At 37.4% G+C, this 19,569-nt stretch overlaps 1 protein-coding gene across 1 annotated transcript in view; it reads right to left on the minus strand.

Annotated features, from left to right (window-relative positions):
* Window positions 1-2,075: 2,075 nt before the first annotated feature.
* Window positions 2,076-19,569, minus strand: part of LOC119782543 (TSC22 domain family protein 2-like) — a 59,449-nt gene continuing 41,955 nt past the window's right edge. Inside the window, exons 3-4 of the mRNA XM_038283551.1 lie at window positions 5,575-5,626; window positions 2,076-3,881 (exon numbers count right to left, since the gene is read on the minus strand). Coding sequence (XP_038139479.1) covers window positions 3,570-3,881; window positions 5,575-5,626 — 364 coding nt within the window. The 3' untranslated portion in view covers window positions 2,076-3,569. The remainder of the gene's footprint in view (window positions 3,882-5,574; window positions 5,627-19,569) is intronic.

A 19,569-nucleotide genomic window follows, 5' to 3' on the forward strand; every position in this document is an offset into this window, starting at 1 on the left:
TTAAAGGGAATAGATAAGATTCATGATTTGTATCAAGCAAATTTGACTTACATGATGTCTTTTGAGGAACTCAGGCAGAAATTTAATATAGATAAAAAATACTTCTTCAAATACCTTCAGCTCAGAAGCTACATTAGGACAAAAAACAAAGATTTGTCCAAGCCACCAAAGTCCCAGTTAGAGGAAATTGTTTGCAAGTATAGCACAAGTAAAGGTGCGATTTCAGAATACTATAACTTTATGGTTTTGAATTCATCAGAGGATTCAACACGGAAACTAGAAGCCTGGAAATTAGACCTGGGAATAAACCTGTCACTGGAAGATTGGCAGTCTGTCTGTGCAAAGGCTCAAAAGCAAACTGTTAACTCTCGCTTAAGGTTACTGCAATACAAATGGTTAATGTGAATCTATATTACACCAGTCAATTTAAATAGGTACAACCCTAATATACCAGATGTATGCACAAAATGTTTAGAAGAAAAGGGGACTTTGTTTCATTGTATTTGGAAATGTACGGAAATTCAAAACTTTTGGAAAGCCATAAGAAGAACTTTGGAACACCTTGTCTCTAAAGTTGTTGCACTTGATCCTGCTTTTCCAAATTTAGGTTTGTACCCTAAAAATACTTTGTTTACCAAAAGTGAACAATTGTTGATTGATATATGTCTACTACAGGCTAAAAGGCTGATAGCACTATCCTGGAAGAGAACAACAGGACCAGGTATCAACCAATGGATTAAGCAAATGCTGAAGACTTTACCTCTGGAACGCATAACGTATCTCCAGAAAGGGAAAAGCGATCTATTTGAAAACATTTGGAGACCCTTCCTGAATTTTGTTGAAGGAGTGGACATATCTCACAATGACGAAACCAGTTAGAGACAAGTTTAATGTCAAAACACAATGTGCAACAAGGGAGCCTCAACAGTGGACTATTTTCTCCTGTATACTTAAAGGAGTCTATGCAGATATGTATCTAAGAGGGTGTTCGTAGGTCCTGTTTACTGTACTGGTTATGTGGCAGGTGTATCTGTAAAAAAAAAAATACAATAAAATTTTTGTTGGAAAAAAAAAAAAAAACAGTATGTTTGAATTCTGATTATGAGCGGACTTCTTTAAGTTTATTTTCTGCATCTGGACCACCTTTGAACTGGTTCTGCTCAAAAACTAGTATTATCCTATAATAATAGCAGAATGCTTAAAGCACAGTTTGACATTTGGAAAAACTTAAAGGGTCCCATTAGTATTTTCTGCACCTTGTACAGAACTTAAAATAGTTTTAAATGCTGGTTTCTGGATTTTTGGGGGGAATCTCTACAATTCATTCCAGCAAACATAAAAGCAAAAGATGTGAAAAATGATCTTTAAAAGTCATGAAAACTTCCGGTAAACATCAGAGATGGCAAAAGTACTCACTTTCCGTACTTGAGTAAAAGTACAGATACTTGTGTTAAAAAATACTCTGGTAAAAGTGGAAGTACTGATTAAACTTCTTTACTCAAGTAAAAGTAACAAAGTACAGGCTTGTAAATTTACTTAAAGTATAAAAGTAAAAGTAGAAACCACTTTTTTCATGCCGTTGCCTACATTTTAAATGGATGTCTGCCAATAGGACTAGATCTCCGTTGTGTTCATTTTCAATCATCTCGTCGTCCATGCTACTATGCTAACGCCACCGCCACCAAGCTGCAATGATTTGCCGTGAATGAATACCGCCGAATCTGTCGATTCATTTTGTAGTGGTGCGTCAAATGCAACGTAGATTCCCATCCAATTAGATTGAATATGGTATTGATGACGTGAAAAATAATAACGGTAACTCCATTGAAATTATTCAAAACTAAAGTAACGAGCCGATTTTTTAAAATGTAAGGAGTAGAAAGTACAGATATTTGTGTAAAAATGTAAGGAGTAGAAGTAAAAAGTCGCCATAAAAATAAGTAGTAAAGTAAAGTAAAAATATCAGAAAAATCTACTTGAGTATAGTAACAAAGTATTTGTACTTCATTACTTCCCATCTCTGGTAAACAAACCGTAAACGTTGATCCGAGCCACACATCACAACCAGCAGACCGTTTGAATCTGAATATTGCTTTTATTTAAATACAATAAAATTTGCAAAGTAACAAAACTATTGGCATATGAAATTCAAACACCATTTAAAACGAACAAAACATGGCTCACTTCATTTTTTTTTTCTCGCGACCAGTGTCGGCAAACACTAGCTTTTATTTTCAACTCGCTGCTCACCCCTACCCCACCCCACCCCCTCACCATGGCCTGCCTGCTCCCCCCTCCATTTACACTGTTCAGACTATCTTACAATAAAGAGTGCTGAATAAAAATGAGGTAAGAAAGTGGTTTGAAGGTTACAGATCATGCAGAACATGCTGAACAGCAACAAAACTATTTCTGTGAAGGAGGAAGTAACAAAACTTAAAGAGGAAAAGAATGGATTCACACAGCTTTTAATCTTTGGTTGACGTACGTTGAAGTATGATGGATGATTTCACAGCTTTTTCTCCCTCCGTTGCCCCACCCCCTACAGGTAATCCAGAGTTGGGGGGAGGGGGCAGTAATACTCTTAAATTCACTTTAGGATCAAATATGTTTTTTTTTTCTTCAACCTTTGCCGGCCTCCATTAACATGGGATGCAGACGGGTGCCGTCGCCCGTCCAATAATACTTTATACTATACAGAAAATGTACATTCTATGGAGCTCAAGCTAGAAATCGCCGATCGCAGCGGAATATCTTAGTGTTAAACGTGTCAGAATTTGATTTCTCGTCTTCACAGAGGGCAGCTGTTAAAACACTGTAAAAAAAGAAAAAGAAAAGAAGAAATGAGCCAAACGGGGTTCGGTGTTTTTAGATTGGTGTGAAATTGTTCATTTGTGGAAATAGCAGCCCTGTAATAAATAAAACACTCATGACAGTAGAACATCAGAGGGACTGAGGCGAGAGTCGGACTTGATGCGGGAAGGTGAACGGCAGCAGTGTGGCGCTCGGAGAAAAAAAACAACAAAAAAAAACTAAATAAAGACTCTCCCAGTCCCCCCCCCCCAAATAAATGAAGCAGCCAGGCAAAAATGACCCGTCTACCCCCCCATCCCCCCCCAGACTTCGTCTCATTTAAAAAAATAATCACTTTTTTCTACTTCCTGTCCATCTCTATGCTGTGAACCTCCTCCATTCCCTCAAATTCCAGAAGGTTTCCGGTCAGGTTGGGAGTTCTGGTGGTTCTGCTTTGGAATGACCCCCCCACAGCCTGCCTGACCCCCCCCCCCCCCTCCTCCATTCACTTCCTGTAAGCCCCTCTGTCTCATTCGATGATTGCATTAACACTGGAAAAGGCCCACAGTACAGACGCACGCATACATTCCCCAACCGCTTCAGTCTCGCTTGCTAACGCACACACACACACACACTCACACACACACACACAAGCACTGTACTCTGTGGTCAAGCTGGTGGCTAAAGGACAGTTTAATTTCACATATGCTAATTATGTTAAGTTGTACAAGAAGATGCTCTTTATCTCTGCCCTGTGAAAGCAGGGCAGACCCTCTTCAAGCCGAGGTGACGTTGGGTTGCGGTTGCTGACTAGCGTCGATCTGAGTCTGGAGCTGCTGGGGTATGGGATGGATCTGCGGCAAGCTGGAGGCGGACCCAGGGGTGGCGGCAGTCGCAGCAGCAGCAGCGGCGGCGGCGGCGCCCGTCTGAGCCAACAACTGAGACAGCTGCTCGCTGTTGGCCAGAGACTTCAGCACGGCGTTTTCCCGCTCCAGCACAGAGTTCCTCTCAAACAGCTCCTTGATCTGCTCCTTCAGGACCTCCACCTCCTCCCGCACGGCATACATCAGATGGCTTTTCACCAGGTCCTGGAGAACACGGAGAGGAGCCGCCGGGTCAGATTATCATCTACAGAAGCATCTCAGTTCACATCAAAGACTCATTGATTGATTTTAAATGAGGTGACATATGTCACCTCAAATCTCTGTGACACCCCCATGTATTTTTTTATTTCTTATTTTTATTTTGTTTTTCATTGTGTGATACATGTAATCCTTATTTATCTTGATATACTGTATATATAGTCTATTCTTAATGCACCTTCTCCTCCTTGTTTGCACCTTTTTCTTTAATTACTATGCCAATATGTGACCAGTGAATTTCTCCGCTGTGAGATCAATAAAGCTCATCTAATCTAATCTAATCTAATCTAATCTAAAGCTTACAGCTAATAAAACTCCCGTTGGTCTGAAAAAGGTCAGTTTAACAAAAATGAAATACATAAAAAAAAAAAAAGGGTTGTTAATATTGGATAAAGCAGGGTCAGGGGTGTCCAAAGAGCATCCAGGGACTATTTAGATAATCTTAGACTTAAAAAATCTGAATTCATTTATTTTTTTTTTAAACACCACGTTGATATAAATTTAATATAATATAAGTTTGTAGATTTGTAAATTTTTCCACCAATAAAAATACCCTGGAAAGCGTCTCCTCTTCTTTCCTCAAACATGTGTATCTTTTTCATTTCAATAAAATATTCGGTTTAACTTATGGCTTAGAAGGTAAAACAAGTCCCAATAATTTAATTTTGAATATATAAAAAGAAAGAAAGAGAATCATCTATGCCTCACAGAGAGGGGAGGCCTCTAAAGGAAAAGGGAAAGTTGGTTGGAAGGAAAAACTGGAAAACAAGATGCCCAAACACAGAGTTTAGAGGAGGAAACAAGCTAAAGGGTTCTATTAGCACTTTATACGGAAGGTTACTATTTTTGATCACTTGCACAGATCTAGAAGCACAAGATCTATATCCAGCCATGTAGCAAAGATCCTGCTACATGGCTGAACATCTTATTTTGGCATTCAATGATAAATTACCTACTGGAAATTAAGTGTAAAAAAAAAAAAGTGAAGTCATGAAAAAAAGGTAAAAAGCTAATTGAAAAGTTAAAAAGTATATTAAGGTTTATAAAAAAAAAAAAATGTAAGTGCCTGTATCAGCATCAATGTCTAGATGGTTATTTTGGACAAAAAAGAAAAATTTATTTTTTTCACTCACATTTCTTATAGAAGCACTTTTGTTATTTTTCTTAATAAATTCGGGCGAGTTGGCGTTTCTCATTACATTGACTTTCATTGTTGCGATCAAAATATCCATATTTGTTTAATGGTATAAAGGTAATAAAATCCTGGATTCCAATAAAACTTTTGGCTTGATTCTTTTGGATTATTTCACTGATTGCCCTATAAAGGGTTAAAGCAAAGCGGGGTTCCTAAACCCCTCAGCAGAAACAATCTTTGCTTAATTTGGTCTGATGTAAAACTTTAACCTTCTGAAGTTTTATTAGCTGCAAGTTCTTGATCAAAACTAATAAACATAAAGGCTTAAAATATTTTATTTTATATATCAAATAAATCTAAATAAGATTTTACTCCATGCAATAAATTAAATATGATTTAATTGAAATCAATTGAAGTAACTGAGAAGCAAATATCTGTTTTTATTAATAAACAACAACATTCTTCTATCGACCAATTAGCTTATTAGCTGAACCGATGACTCACCATTGCTTGTTCAATTTTATTATCGATGGCAACGATGTTGGCTCCAGAGGCACTGAAAGAAAGAGACGAATCCAGTTAGTTTCCCAGCATGAGTTTTTCCTTTAACTACTCTATATTTACTCTAAAAATGTAATAAAAACGAAATAACAGAAAAAAATAAGAGGAACAGAATTAAGCCACAGTAGAAACAATCAACCGCTTCAATATACTTTAATAAAAATAAAAAAAACTCCAGGTAAAAAGGGAAAAACATTTCAACATGAAAAGCAGGAACAGATCTTCCAGCCGTTACCTTTACCTGCAGATTCTTTAAAGGTTTGAAATGTTTTAAATCTAAAAAAATGTTTATCAGGTTAAGCTTTACTCTGATACACCTAAATAAAATGAAGCAAATGCAGCAGCCTGAAACATAAAGATACATTTTTTTACAATTGTTTTTCTATTTAAGTATAAATCTATTGAGCTAAATTGGGGCCATAAGTTTTATTTAAAAGAAAAAAACTGAACCAGAAAAATTAAGGTAAAAAAAAATAAAAAAAACTCAGTTTCTGGGATATATGGAGTGATGATTATACGTATATACACACGATATACTCCAAGCTGTTGCAAAAAGGAAGCATTGAAACTAGAATTATTTGTAAAATCATCAAAAAAACAAAACAATCCCATACATGTAAAATATTAAGAATTTTTTTTCTTTTAACCAAAATTTATGGCTCTAATTTAGCTCCATATAATCCAGAATAAACAGCGTTTTAGGTTCTGGATGTCTCACACAGAACCATATAACAGAGCGCTGCAATCAAAGCCCAAACTTACATCTGATTGAGAAGTTGTGCAACATCTTAAAAAAACAAACAAAAAAACGATACATCGACAGATATTCTGAGTTTCAGTTTACTTCAGGTAAACGCCTCCAACCCGCTGTGATCACACAGGGAGAAGGTTCTGGTTCCGGTTCAGGATGGCTGAACACCAGGGCTGGGTATTTTTGCCAAAGTCCTGAATAGATTCGATTTTGATTAATAAAGTTCTTACGTTTTTACCGTAATGAAAGTAGTTCAACTGTTTTTCAAAATACAGTTGAACAATATAAAATGTATTTTTTTTCTGTCATATTAAACACAAAGTGCAAACTTGTAAATCAGACAGTTTAAACTTGAGATGTGAACCAAACTGTCTCAAAAGTTCAAACTTATTTGTGAAAAGTGAAAAAATGAAGCCTCACTCACTCAGACATGCATGAGCTGCATTATCTCCACTGTATAAACCATATATGCAGCTTTATCTGTAACAACTACAGGATGTTTGCTGCTCAGCCCCCATTTATTAACGTCTTCAGTCAACCTATCAGCTATATTTGCAGCTGTCTGGCTTGAAGTAATCTTTAGAGCATCTTTCCTGCTCATTTGAATGTGAACGTCATGTACTAATCAATCTCATTCCATAGACATCGATTTTGTAAAAATGTAAAGGAATAGATTTAAAATCGATTTTTTTACCCAGCCCTACTGAACACAAACTCTCCGGATTTGTATTTCTGACAATATCTCAGCAACTGCACATCGTCTCCCTCAGCTGTTGACCACAGGTATCGCTGGTTTTGAATGGAGAAAGTTTTAATAAAACCAAATGCTTTTACAAAATATGAGAAGAAGCACCATAGAGAGCGTTCTGACCAGCTGTGTCACTGTGTGGTGAGGAGGCTGCAGCGCCTCAGACTGGAAGAAGGGGTGTGCAAAATAATCGTCATGATGATGCATCGTGATTCTAATTTTCGTGATCTACTTCATCGATTCTTGACGCCAAGTATCGATTATTAATAAAAACAAATTAATAAACAAAATTGCATGAATGGTTGGCGAACATCAGCCAAAAACAACTGGAATACAACTTTCAGTCCAGTAGATGTCGCTGCAAATGTGTTGACGCACGCTGCCTTGTGTCACAAGCATTTCCGGCCGCGAGATACTGCGCCGAGTCATTCAAAAACAAAACATGGAGGAGAAAATATTGCAATGCATCACAATAATTCAAGTATCGTGATGCATCGTGATAGAATCGCATCGTGGCCTGTGAATCGTGATTCGAATCGAATCATGACTTCTTTGGCAATACCCACCCCTAGTGAGAAGACTGAGAACAGCAGAGAGGATCATGGGGGCATTTCATCCCAGCTTTGCATGTCCAGAGCCCGTTACATCGTCATCAATGACCCCCCAAAAACCCCACCATGGACCGTTCTCCCCGCTGCCCTCTGGGAAGAGGCTTTGCAGCATCTGATGCAGGTCCAGCAGATTCCAGAACAGCTTCTTCCCAACTGCCATTAGACTGCTGAATGTTTTTATATATATATTTAAAAAAAAAGCGCTGAATGTTGGAATCTGTAAATCATATATCAGTCTTAAGTTTACATTTTATCACTGCTGCACTTTAAAAATGGAAATTTCTTGAGAGCTTTTTTTTTTTTTATAAAAAAAAAAAACTGAATATCAATGAACATGGACATTACAAGAAACTAATAAGATCACGACTCCTATTAACTCCAATAAAAAATGTCAGGAAGGGAAAAAAAAAACTAAACTAAAATAAATTATCAAGAATAGGGGACTAAATTCTTCCAATAAATCGGACAATTTATTTGCTTTAAGGTTCTGCGTCTTCTTCAGACATCAGTTGAAGGAGGAAAGTTCGTTTTTGAAAGCAGAGAATGAGAGGGAGCATTTTGCATGACGAAATTTATGGATATAATATTTGGTTATTTGGAATTCCACCTTTTTTCATTAATATATAAACCAAACTGAATTATTTGTAAGGAATTAAAGTCCACATTTATAGATCTAGAAGATAAAAAGATCTGAAGTTGATCCCATAGGTTTTTAACTTCTTTACATCCATAAAACAAATGATTAGTAGTTTCCAATTGAGTTGTACAGAAACCACAAACCCCAATATAGAGTTTAAATCTCTTTAAATTGTAATTCTTTATATTCAGGAGGAATTGGAAATGTCAAATAATTTGTCCTAATTTTGATTAATTTCTTGAGAGCTGTACTGAACGAAATTTCTAAGTCTTAGAAAAAATATATTCTCCACTAGAGGGAGCCAGAGAGCTTCCTGGTACAGACAAAATACAGCATTTAGAGGACAAAAAAAGTTTTTTTTTGTCAACAAAATCAGTATGTGGTGAGAAGGTGAAGCACTCACACACCCACACACACACACACCCCGGGGGACAACATGTTCTGTTCCTCCACAGTCCAACTGGAGGGTGTGAGAGCCTCCCTCAGATGGTAATCATTGTGATGTACTGGGGAGGAATGTTCCCCTTACCTCTGCTGCTGCTGCTGTACCCCCACACACCCCTCTGATACGATCACACCACACATCACTAAAAGACACGTCAGCTATCCTCCATTCCTTCCATCAATTCATAACCCAAAGCCGTGGATGTATAGACCGGAATCTCTGGGTTCCACCCTTGTTGCTTCAGACAGTACAGAAAACAAAAACAGGCTCCAATTGGATCCTGCAGGCCTGCATGTGTTTGGTGCAATCTACAATCCCTCTGACTGACATCTGAAGGGTCGACAGGACTAATCAGGGATTCCTCCGGTTGTGGTCTGACTCCTTCCAAAAAAACACCTCTTCAACAAGAACCGCCAAAACTAAACGTTTAACCTTTAACTATAACCAGCTAACCCAAACGGGGACAGATCTCCCCGTGACCTCACTTCCTCCCTGGAGGTTTCTCCTGCAGCAGGTTCCAGAGGAGGAGCAGGACTCCTGTAATCACATCAGGGGACGAGAAGACAAGGAAAACACTGGTGTGTGTGTGTGCTGTGAGTGGGACACGCGCCAGCCACGGATCTGTAACTATGGTGACGGGGAAAACATCAATAACACAACAACCGTTCCTATGAAGTCACATAAGATTCCCTTTCTTTTTTTATGAGGGAAAAAAAAGTCAAAGCTTTTAGGAACTTTGCTGCTTCACTGCTATGAATATAATTTTTTTTTTTCTTAAAATAAGTTTATTTTCCTTTTATTACTAAAAAATAAGGAATATTTATGTTTCATATAAACAAAAAACATATTTTAAGAGTAAAAATACCTTAATTGGCAGATCTTATTTATCTGCACAATTTAAGACCAAATACACTTAATTCTAGGAAATTCGACTCATTTTAAGATTGATTTCTGCAGTGGGGGAGATTATTTAAAATGGGGAAGGTTTGAGCTGGTGCTCGTGACTTAAGCTACACTGATGTAAGCAAAAAAACCAGCGCAAAGGAAAGGATCAACACCATATTAGGGCACCATCTGTGTAATGAAAGCATGACGTCCAAAACTACTGGCACAGGTGAGGAAGGAGTTCTGCAAACCACAAACCAGCAACGTCTGAGGGAGAATCAGCACGGATCTATCCGTGTTTGCAAAGAGGAGCCTCTGAGGCTGATGGGTCAGGCTGAAATGAAACAGAACGCTAATGAGGGTTTCAGCTTACTCCCATTGCGCAACCAACACTTCTGTAAACTTCTACATCAACAAGGCTGACATTTACAAGCTCCACCGTACGGTTTCCCTTATAAAAGAAGGAATGGCAATAAAAGTCTATTAGAGGCGGCGGAGGTCAAATCGAACAGCCGTCATCTATGACAGATCTGAAGAGCAGCGGGTTTCCCTTCGACGAAAGCTGTTTATGGCCGGCCGCGTTACAGGACAGGTGCAGGGATCAACCGGCTGTTCCTGTCGTAACGGCGTTGCATAATTTCACAGCATGCCGTTTATCTATAATGCAGAATTTGCTCGGATTTACGCAACAGGGTGAGAAAAGCAGCCTATTGGAAACAATGACAAGGTTTTTTTTTTTATAGTTACCCGATTTCTAACAGTTTTGATTTAGGGGGGAATTAGAAAAAAACCTGCCACACTTTCCAGACTTTCTAATGGATTATTACATCAAATCCTCTAAAATGCATTCAGGTCAGGGAGCGTTCACCTTTCTCTTATTTTATCCGACAATTTCCACCAGTCATGTTAAACGAGTCGTTATACAAGCAGAGAACATAAAGAGGAAGTACAAAAATGAACACTAAGCTTCAAAGTGTAATTTAGGTGCTAATTTCATGCAGAAACTACAGAGCTGTAAACGATCCGAGGCTCTGATCGAGGTTAAATGCAGAGCAGCTGATGAGAAACAAGTTCTTACCCAAAAAAAAAAAAAAAAAGGTTTTGAGGAAAACTTCTCGTTTTGTTTTTTTTTCTTTTTTTTATTTCACAATATACAACCATATTCTACTTTTTTTTTCAATGCTTTCATATTTTTTATTTATTATTTATTTATATTTATTATTTATTTTTTCATGTCTGATTACCATTCTTTTTAAATTGGGTTTTTAGATCACATTCTCTTCCCTTCTGAAGGCGCCGTTCCTCTGCACTGGGCGGCAAAGGCACATTTCTATAGATCTGTACGAATGTTAGCAATAATATTACTTAAAAAAGAAATCAATTTGTACAACTCTGAAAAACAGTAATTTAAAAAATTTTAATCTGAAACAGAATTATGAAAACAAATTTTTTGGGTAAAAGAAATTAAAAGAAAAAGTTTATATCACCATGTTTTTTAACTTATTTGCTTGCAAATTAATGGAACAAAATTAACTCCATAGTGAATTCTGCTTTAATGTACAGCGATCTATATTTATTTAATTTATATATATATATTAGGGATGCACGATATTGGGATTTTGGCCGATATGCCGATATTTTAAAACTCATGTAGCCGATAACCGATATCGATAACGATGTTAAAGCTGGACAAAAATAAGTAGTCATTGAAAATAGCAGTTTTGTTATCCATTTCTGACACTTTGAAAAATAATATACTCAAATTTATTTTAATATGCTGATATCAAATTGACTTTTAAAAACGCGGTATCGATCTATTTTACTTTCAAAATCTCGTGAAATTTCATCGTTCGGTTACAAACTCTCGTGATATTTTGCAAATTTTTGTGAGATTTTGTTAGTAAAATAGATGGATACCGTGTCAATATATCAACATATAAAAATATGGCAAATTTTCGTGAATTTTAGGGGGATTTCGTAGCATAACGATGACATATAGCAATATTTCATTAGTAAAAGAGATTGATATGGTGTTTTTAAATGGCAATATATCAGCATATGAAGATATTGGGATATTTTAATGTGTCAATATTTTTTCCCTCGTCTTTAGAAGTTTTTAAGTCTGTAAAAAAGAAGTTTTTGAGGAAGAAGAAGAAGAAGTAGTATTAAACTCAGAAGCTGATCAAATATTGGGTTAAATATCGGTGGGGTGGCCGATGTCCGATATTCAGTTTTAAGGCCGATACCGATAGGGGGCCGATTATATCGTGCATCCCTAAAATATATATATATATATATATATATATATATATATATATATATATATATATATATATATATATATATATATATATTTTTTTTTTTTTTTTTTTTTTTTTTTAGGTACAGTGAGGAAAACAAGTATTTGAACAGCTTGCTGTTTTGCAAATACTCCCACACAGAAATCGTGGAGGGGTCTGAAATTGTCATCATAGGTGCAAGTCCACTGTGAGAGACCAAACATGAAATAAAAATAAAAAATCCCCGTATATGATTTTGGAACTATTTATTTGTATGATAAAGCTGCAAATAAGTATTTGAACATTTGTCTATCCGCTAGATTTCTGATCCTGAAAGACCTGTTAGGCTACGTTCACATTGAAGGCCTTGATGCTCAATTCTGATTTTTTCGTGTTGCCGTTCATATTTCCAAATATATGCGACTTGTATGTGATCTCCTGTGTGAACTGCAGTCATGCAACCTAAGTGTCCCGCATGCGCAGTAGAGGATGCAATGACGTCACAGGCCAGCGTGCTCTGTGTTTACAGAAGTAAACATGGATGGTAGTGTGGGAGCGCAGATAGCGATCTTTCCCAACCATAAAAACACAACCTTTTCAAGATGGTTAAACAGAAATACTGCTCTCCGCTTCACCGTCCGCCATGGTTGTTGTTTTTCTTGCTGCTTCTTCATTGATAGACCCAGAATAGTGACCTTTTTCGGTTATTAATGGCGTTCAGGTCGGATGAATGCGACCTAGCCGTTCAGACAGGTCGCATTTGAAAAGATCAGATTCGTATCGGATTCAGGACCACATAGCCAAGTGGCCTCGGTCGCATTGGAAAAAAATTGGGATCTGTGTTGTTCAGACTGTCATTAAAATTCAATTCAATTCAGTTTGTTTCTATAGAGCCAATTCACAACACAAGTCATCTCAAGGCACTTTACAGTTCAACCAGATCATACAGTCAAATTGATTCAAAGTTTTCTATCTTAGGAAAACCAGTTGATTGCATCGACTCATTGACTCAAATACAATCCCTCACACTAAGCATGCTTGTAGCGACAGTGGAGAGGAAAAACTCCCTTTTAACAGGAAGAAACCTCCAGCAGAACCAGGCTCAGTGTGAGCGGCCATCTGCCGAGGCCGACTGGGGTTCAAGGAGACAGAAGCAGAGACACAAAAAGCAGCTCATTAAAAGATCAGATACAGGTCGCATATGGGCAAAAAACCCCAAAACCAAACAGATTTGGGTCACTTCAGGCTTCTTAAAATGCTTTTTCAAAAGAGTGAAATTGTAAAACTAAATACAGAAAATATTTACCAAAGTTACTCCAACATTTTTTATTAAGAAGGTTTAATTATCTTTTTTATTCTAGCAACAGTAATGGAACAAAATTCCCTTCATAGTTTCACAAAGGAATGAATGATTTCTGTGAGAGAAATCATCCATACTCACACTCAGAAGGATTCCTGGGTGCTAATTCTTTCCATAAAATCCCTTAAAACTTTAGACCAAAATAATCCAGAAACGTGCTGAACGAGCCAAAAGGTCATGTGATGCAAGGACTTAAACACTCCTCGCATTGTTTTCCCTCAACATGTGACAAAGTCCCAATCCTGACCAGCCTGTCGGGAACTGCAGCTCAGACATCAGCTGATTGACGCATCGATCGGTTTTATGCTCGTCTGGCAGCTAACGCCGATCATTTAGCCATAAACTAAACGTCAGACTCTTTGTGATAAATGAACACGCTAAACTAGCCAGATAGCAGGTCCCTCTGACATTTATGAAGGAGATGTTGGTTCATTTGAGCGTCAGAAAAGAAACCTGCAGATAACAGTAAGAGAAGCATGTTAAACCAAAGCTGTTCTGTTTATTATTTTCTGGAGTCTAATATCTCTGGAAATGTGATTAGCCTTTAAGGAATTACTTAAGCCAATGGTGCTGGTGATCATTCTCAGTCATCCAGTGAAAAAAAACAATCCACTGGACTTTGTTTCCAAGTTTGAAGACGTTTCGTTTCCCATCAGGACGTTTTTTTAATTCAAAATGTCAGAAATAGCGTTGAGTTCAAGGCTTTATAGAGTGGAAAAAAAACAAAGCCTTGTTTTCGTTTAGAAAATAACAAGGCTAAACAAAAACAAGGCTGTTAGGCGGTTCTAGACAGGGGCCAATGGGGGCCAGTGCCCCTTTAGATCATGTCCTGGCCCCTGTTATGGCCCCTGTACTGAAGACATAATACTCAAAGAAATTCTAATGATGATCTGCGCTGGAAGAGATAAAGTAACTGATAGGTCCTTTGGGTCTATTTTATGAAAGAGGATTAGGGCCACTGAAAAAAAAAGAAAAAAAATTAACTGATTTTTAAATTTTATTTCAGTTTAACAGAATTCTGACTTTAATCTCAGAATTCTGACTTAAATCTCAGAATTCTGACTTTTTTCCTCATAATTCTGACTTTAATCTCAAAATTTCTGACTGAATTCTGACAATAAAAAAAGTCAGAATTCTGACTTTTTTCCCATGTTAAACTGAAATAAAATCAGTTAACTTTTTTTTTCCCAGTGGCCCTAATCCTCTTCCGTACTATTTCATTTTTTTCTTTACAAATTCTGCTTTACTAATGATTTAAAAACAATAAGGTGACAGCTTCAGTGGTGTTTAGACAGGATAATGGTTTTCATCTGCTAAATGTTTTTTTTTTTTCAAAACAAAAAAATACTAGTTATTCTTGAGTTCCAATTCAGATTTTAAAGAAAAGTGTAATTTTAAATTAAATCAGAAATAGGTAAATTTAATAAATTATGAGTGTATATTGAACTAATAAGACATAAGTCTAAGACATAATTTTAATTAAACCTAAATGAACAGAAATTCACTTTCAGAATGATTTCAAATTTCACTTCATGCAGCTATCTTAATATATTTGAATCCCTTGCCCTGTTTTTTTATTTCATGCTTTTTTGTGACCCTATGAAAACATGCTGGCCCCCTCCTGGCCCCCTGGTTCATTTGGTCTAGAACCGCCACTGTATAAAGCCTTGAACTCGACACCATTTCTGACATTTTGAATTGAAAAAACTTCCTGGAAAACTTGGAAACAAAGTCCAGCGGATTGTTTTTTTAACCTTTTTGGAAAGAATTTAGCTAACGGTCCACTTCTTGGTAAGGAATAAACTCCTTGACGCTAATGTTCGACGTTAGGACAATTTAAAATATTTTCTCTTTAATCAATTTGATTTTGACAAAAAGTAACTGATGAAACCTAAACCCTGATCAGGCCGATGGAGACGCAAGTAATTTACCTTCAGTAAAACTATAAAACTAGATCAAACACAGTGAGACATTTGAAGAACAAGTCATTTTTTCACAAATACTTTCGGTTTTCCAGCACTTTTAATCCACCACAGGGATACATATGTTCCAATTTTTGTTTACCTTCTAAACACTTTCCAAGTCAGATGCAAATGTTGTAATTAGACCTGATAATCAAGGAGTTAGGTTTATTTTTGGTTATCGGGGGAAAACATAACAGTGAATTTGAAATCCACAAAAACTAGTTTAACTCAAAGACAAAGGGGCGGAGCAAGATGTGGGTGTAATTCACCACCTCCATCATCATCATCATTTATATATCACTTTAAAACAGCTACAGCTGAAAACAAAGTGCTGAATAGCAAAAAATTATAAAACACAATATAGACTAAATACAGCATAAAAATATAAAGTATGGCAATAAGAAAGCTAAATAAGCAGTGTGGGGTTAAGGGTCTTGCTCAGGGACCCAGAGTGGCAGTCTGTGGGAGTGGAGCTCGAACTCAGAACTTCTGGATTCCAAGCTCTATGCCCTAACCACTAGGCCGCCACTCCCCCTAAAAGTAAGTCTTGATCCGTGTTTTAAAATTCAGCAGGGAAGGAGCGTCCTTAATGAGCAGCAGGAGGTTATTCTATAAACGAGGAGCAGCGATAGAGAAAGCTCTGGCCCCTCCGAGCTTCCTCTGAAACCTCCAGAACAAACAGTTCCCCTTTAAACCAGACGGGGGCAGCAGTGACGCTGTCAAGCAAAATGCCCTCAATAAATTCAGATTTTATATTAAACAGACAACAAAAATACCGGCCTTAATATTCAAACATTACAGATGATAAATAAGGAATTCAAGCCATCAACAAACAGAGGAGGAGGATTGTGGTTTTAGTTTCAAGAACGACGGGGGGAAGCTTTGCTTTACATCCGATTTAGAATGTCCTCAGAAGGATAGACCTTCATTGTGCTTAAAACCTCAGCGCTCCAACTACAGATTGCTTTATTGACAGAACTGACAAAAGACTCCTTGACTGGTGTCAAAAACATCTTCAGAACAATTGAGCGAGAGTCTGACTGTTTTCTTTAGTTACACCAATTGTTGACTTTCAGTGATTCCTGGAATATAGATCTGTGTAAACTTATTGTTTTACTTTAATATAACGGGGTTTCCACAGCTTAATGAAAAACTTTCTAATGCCACTTAAAATTAATAGTTAAGACCAACTTTTCGATAATCAAAAGTGGAAAAAAAAAATATGCAAAAAAAACAATTTTACAAAAACAGTGATCTCTACATAAATCTCATGTAATTTTGAAAAATTTAGAAAAAAAAATTCAAATATGAATTATAACTAAAAAACAAACAAAAGGGAAGGTAGTTATTTCCAGCTGCTATTATTCTAGCGCATTTATGAAGCTTTTTTTTTTCCCTACCTAGTCGAGCTTTATAAAATGCTTTTTATCCGTTGATTTCTCATTTTTCCGTGTGGGCCTAGCCTGGGTGCCATTCCAAACTTAGTCCCGCCCACAACGTTTGAGGTCGGGAAGTTCGGTCTGGCATTGCTCAATAGTAGCGCGAGTCTGATCGCACAATATCTGGCGGGCCAATCAAATTGTCAGGGCGGGCTTTATAGGATGATGGAGAGATGATCAACGTAACGTAATCAACCATGTGACCAAAGCGCGCTTGGGTGACAACAACAATGGCTGCCGCCGGAGAGTTGAGGTGAGTAGATTCTGCTATTAGGTCTGTTCTAGAAGATATCGACAGCAAATTAATTTTAAAAGAGGAACAGAGAAACGCGATCAAGGCTCATCTTCTTATTCTAGGCGTGAAACTGCACGCTTTGATTTATGTTGACAACAACTATGCCTCGCTTAACATACGTCACGCACTCCGTTGCTCTTATTGGTTGTAGGTCTATCCAATTGAGTGCAGAGGCATTTTTTTTCCTGGTTCGTTCGAAACACGCCCCATAATCACAGCTCTATGGAGCAGTATCAGACTCATATTCTGACTAGAATTGAGTAGGACTACGTCAGGCTAGTGTGGGCCAACATAAAACACAAACAAATATCTTTTTGTTCCACTATTAGGATCTCATGACATTACAGAGCTAGTTGGCAAATTGTTAAAGAAAAAAAAAGTGACCAATTACTTCAATACCTGAGGTGACCCATTAGATACTAAATATGTTAATTTTAGACCTGTGAAAGACTGACTGTAGATATTCTGAGAATTATGGACTTATTTTTCGACTGATGAATTTAATAAATGTTGAAGGCGTAAGGATCCGCAGAAACCCTGCATAAAAATTTCATAGTTCTGTCTTCGTCGTTTTCCAAGTCAAGGACCCCAAGCCGATGGTGAGGTGGAGCGGGGACCCCCTAATTACATATATTGTATGAATTTGTGTTATATCTAACTGGCCCTATAGTCCTCCTCTATTACAAATGGAGTCATGTAATGAAAGTAATTTCTTCCTGGGATTATTAAAGCGTTTCTGATTCTGATTCCTGGTTGATGGGACAGGTGTTGTAAATGAAACGGTGTCCAGCTTGAAAAAGCTCCTGTGTGTCGCTGAATGTGTGCATTGATGACTGAAAGACATCTTCTGCCTCCGTTTATCTGTTTACTACAGTGTGTTTAATTCATGTTAATGTGGATTTAAAGATGTTTCAACTAGTGGAAAAAATTGCAGGGGGCAATATAAAAAAAAGTAATCAAGCCAAACTTTCGCGGCCCACATGCAGTACCTCCGTGGACCCCTAGGGGTCACGGACCCCCTGTTCAAGACCGCCAGTTTAGTCCATTTTGTTATTTATCTATCTATTCAGCCAGTTACAGCTTTGAGAAATCTGCCACAAACCTCGTGGAATATTCTCCAGTAAAGGTAAAAAAGCTGAACAATTATTCCAGTTCTACACTGGAAAAAATGGAAATCTACATAAGTTATTTTTTCCTAAAATAAGTGCATTTGTTCTTGGATTGAGCAGGTAAAAGAGACATTTTGCCGATGGAGCAAGACAATTTACATTTAAAATAAGAAAACGCAATTGCATTGTCTTATTTCAAGTGCATTTTATCTAAATATCTTCTTTTAAGAGTAAAAATACTTTTCCATTGGAAAAGCATTTCATTTACCCCCTCAAATTAAGACTTAATTTAAGAAATTTTTACTGATTTCTAGATCCTTTTTACAATGTAGAGCGATGCAGGAATCAACAGGGCAGAACGATTGTGGTGTTAAAAACGTTTCTGTCACAGAGGTAAAATCTGGGCCTGGGATTTCACACTCAACCTGCTCCATGACTTCATCTGGTATCGTTGGAAACAGTCCGCCAAACAAACCCGGGGAGAACTGGACTCTTACAGGTCAACAACACTAAAGGGTCAAAGCCGAGACACATCATTAGTTATCCAGCCTGCATGGAAACACAAGTAAACTCGGGCAAACGGCGTCTCCACAACACCAGCAGCTCGGAGCACCGGGCAGTTCTAGCTACCTTCTCCTGAGAGCGGGGAGATCAGGCCATAACCCACCAGATTCACACTCCAACTGAAGCCGTTAGAGCAGGACTGGCTGATTATTTTTGTGCAGACAGTTCCTCAGCAGAGGCTGATGGTTCGTCAGCTGCATATTCCTCTTAAAGCAGTTTCATTTCCTGTCACTTACTTATGCTTTCAAGCTGCTTCTCTTCCATTCTGGTAAATGTCATTATAACAAAGTTCACTTCCTTTTACGAGGGTCCGCTGCTGTTCACCTCCCACATCATCAGCTGGAAAACTTCAGAAGAGTTAAAAAGCAATCATCAGGTGTAAAAAAAAAAAAAAAAAAAACATTTTGCAGCAAATAAAACAGTTCTGTTTACAGAAAACTGTCCCTTTTGGATGCATTAGTTATACAGGCCCAATGCAAACATTAGGACGATCTTTGCAGCTGCATTTTAAAGCATGTCTGAATGAGTGGAAGTGGGTAGATTTAACAACCACCTTAAAGTCGTAGGGAAGCGGCGGTTCCAACCGCTGCATTTCTGAATTATCTCCAGTGGTGCCCGACTTAACATGAGTGAATAAAGTTTATCATTTATCAAGGGGGCGGGATTGTTGTGGTTAGGGGTGTAAATCACACCTATCATGGCGATGCTTCAAATTTGAAATAAATCAATAAAAGCTGCAATAACGTTATGCTTTTTTTTTTTATAGAAACAACAGCAAATAACAGAAGTAGAAAATTTGTACTCCACCTATTCCTATTAAAACCGCATTCACTGAAAAATAATAATACCCC

This window comes from Cyprinodon tularosa, unplaced genomic scaffold, assembly GCF_016077235.1.
Source record: "Cyprinodon tularosa strain WSP-4 unplaced genomic scaffold, ASM1607723v1 ctg195, whole genome shotgun sequence".
Lineage (NCBI taxonomy): Eukaryota > Metazoa > Chordata > Actinopteri > Cyprinodontiformes > Cyprinodontidae > Cyprinodon > Cyprinodon tularosa.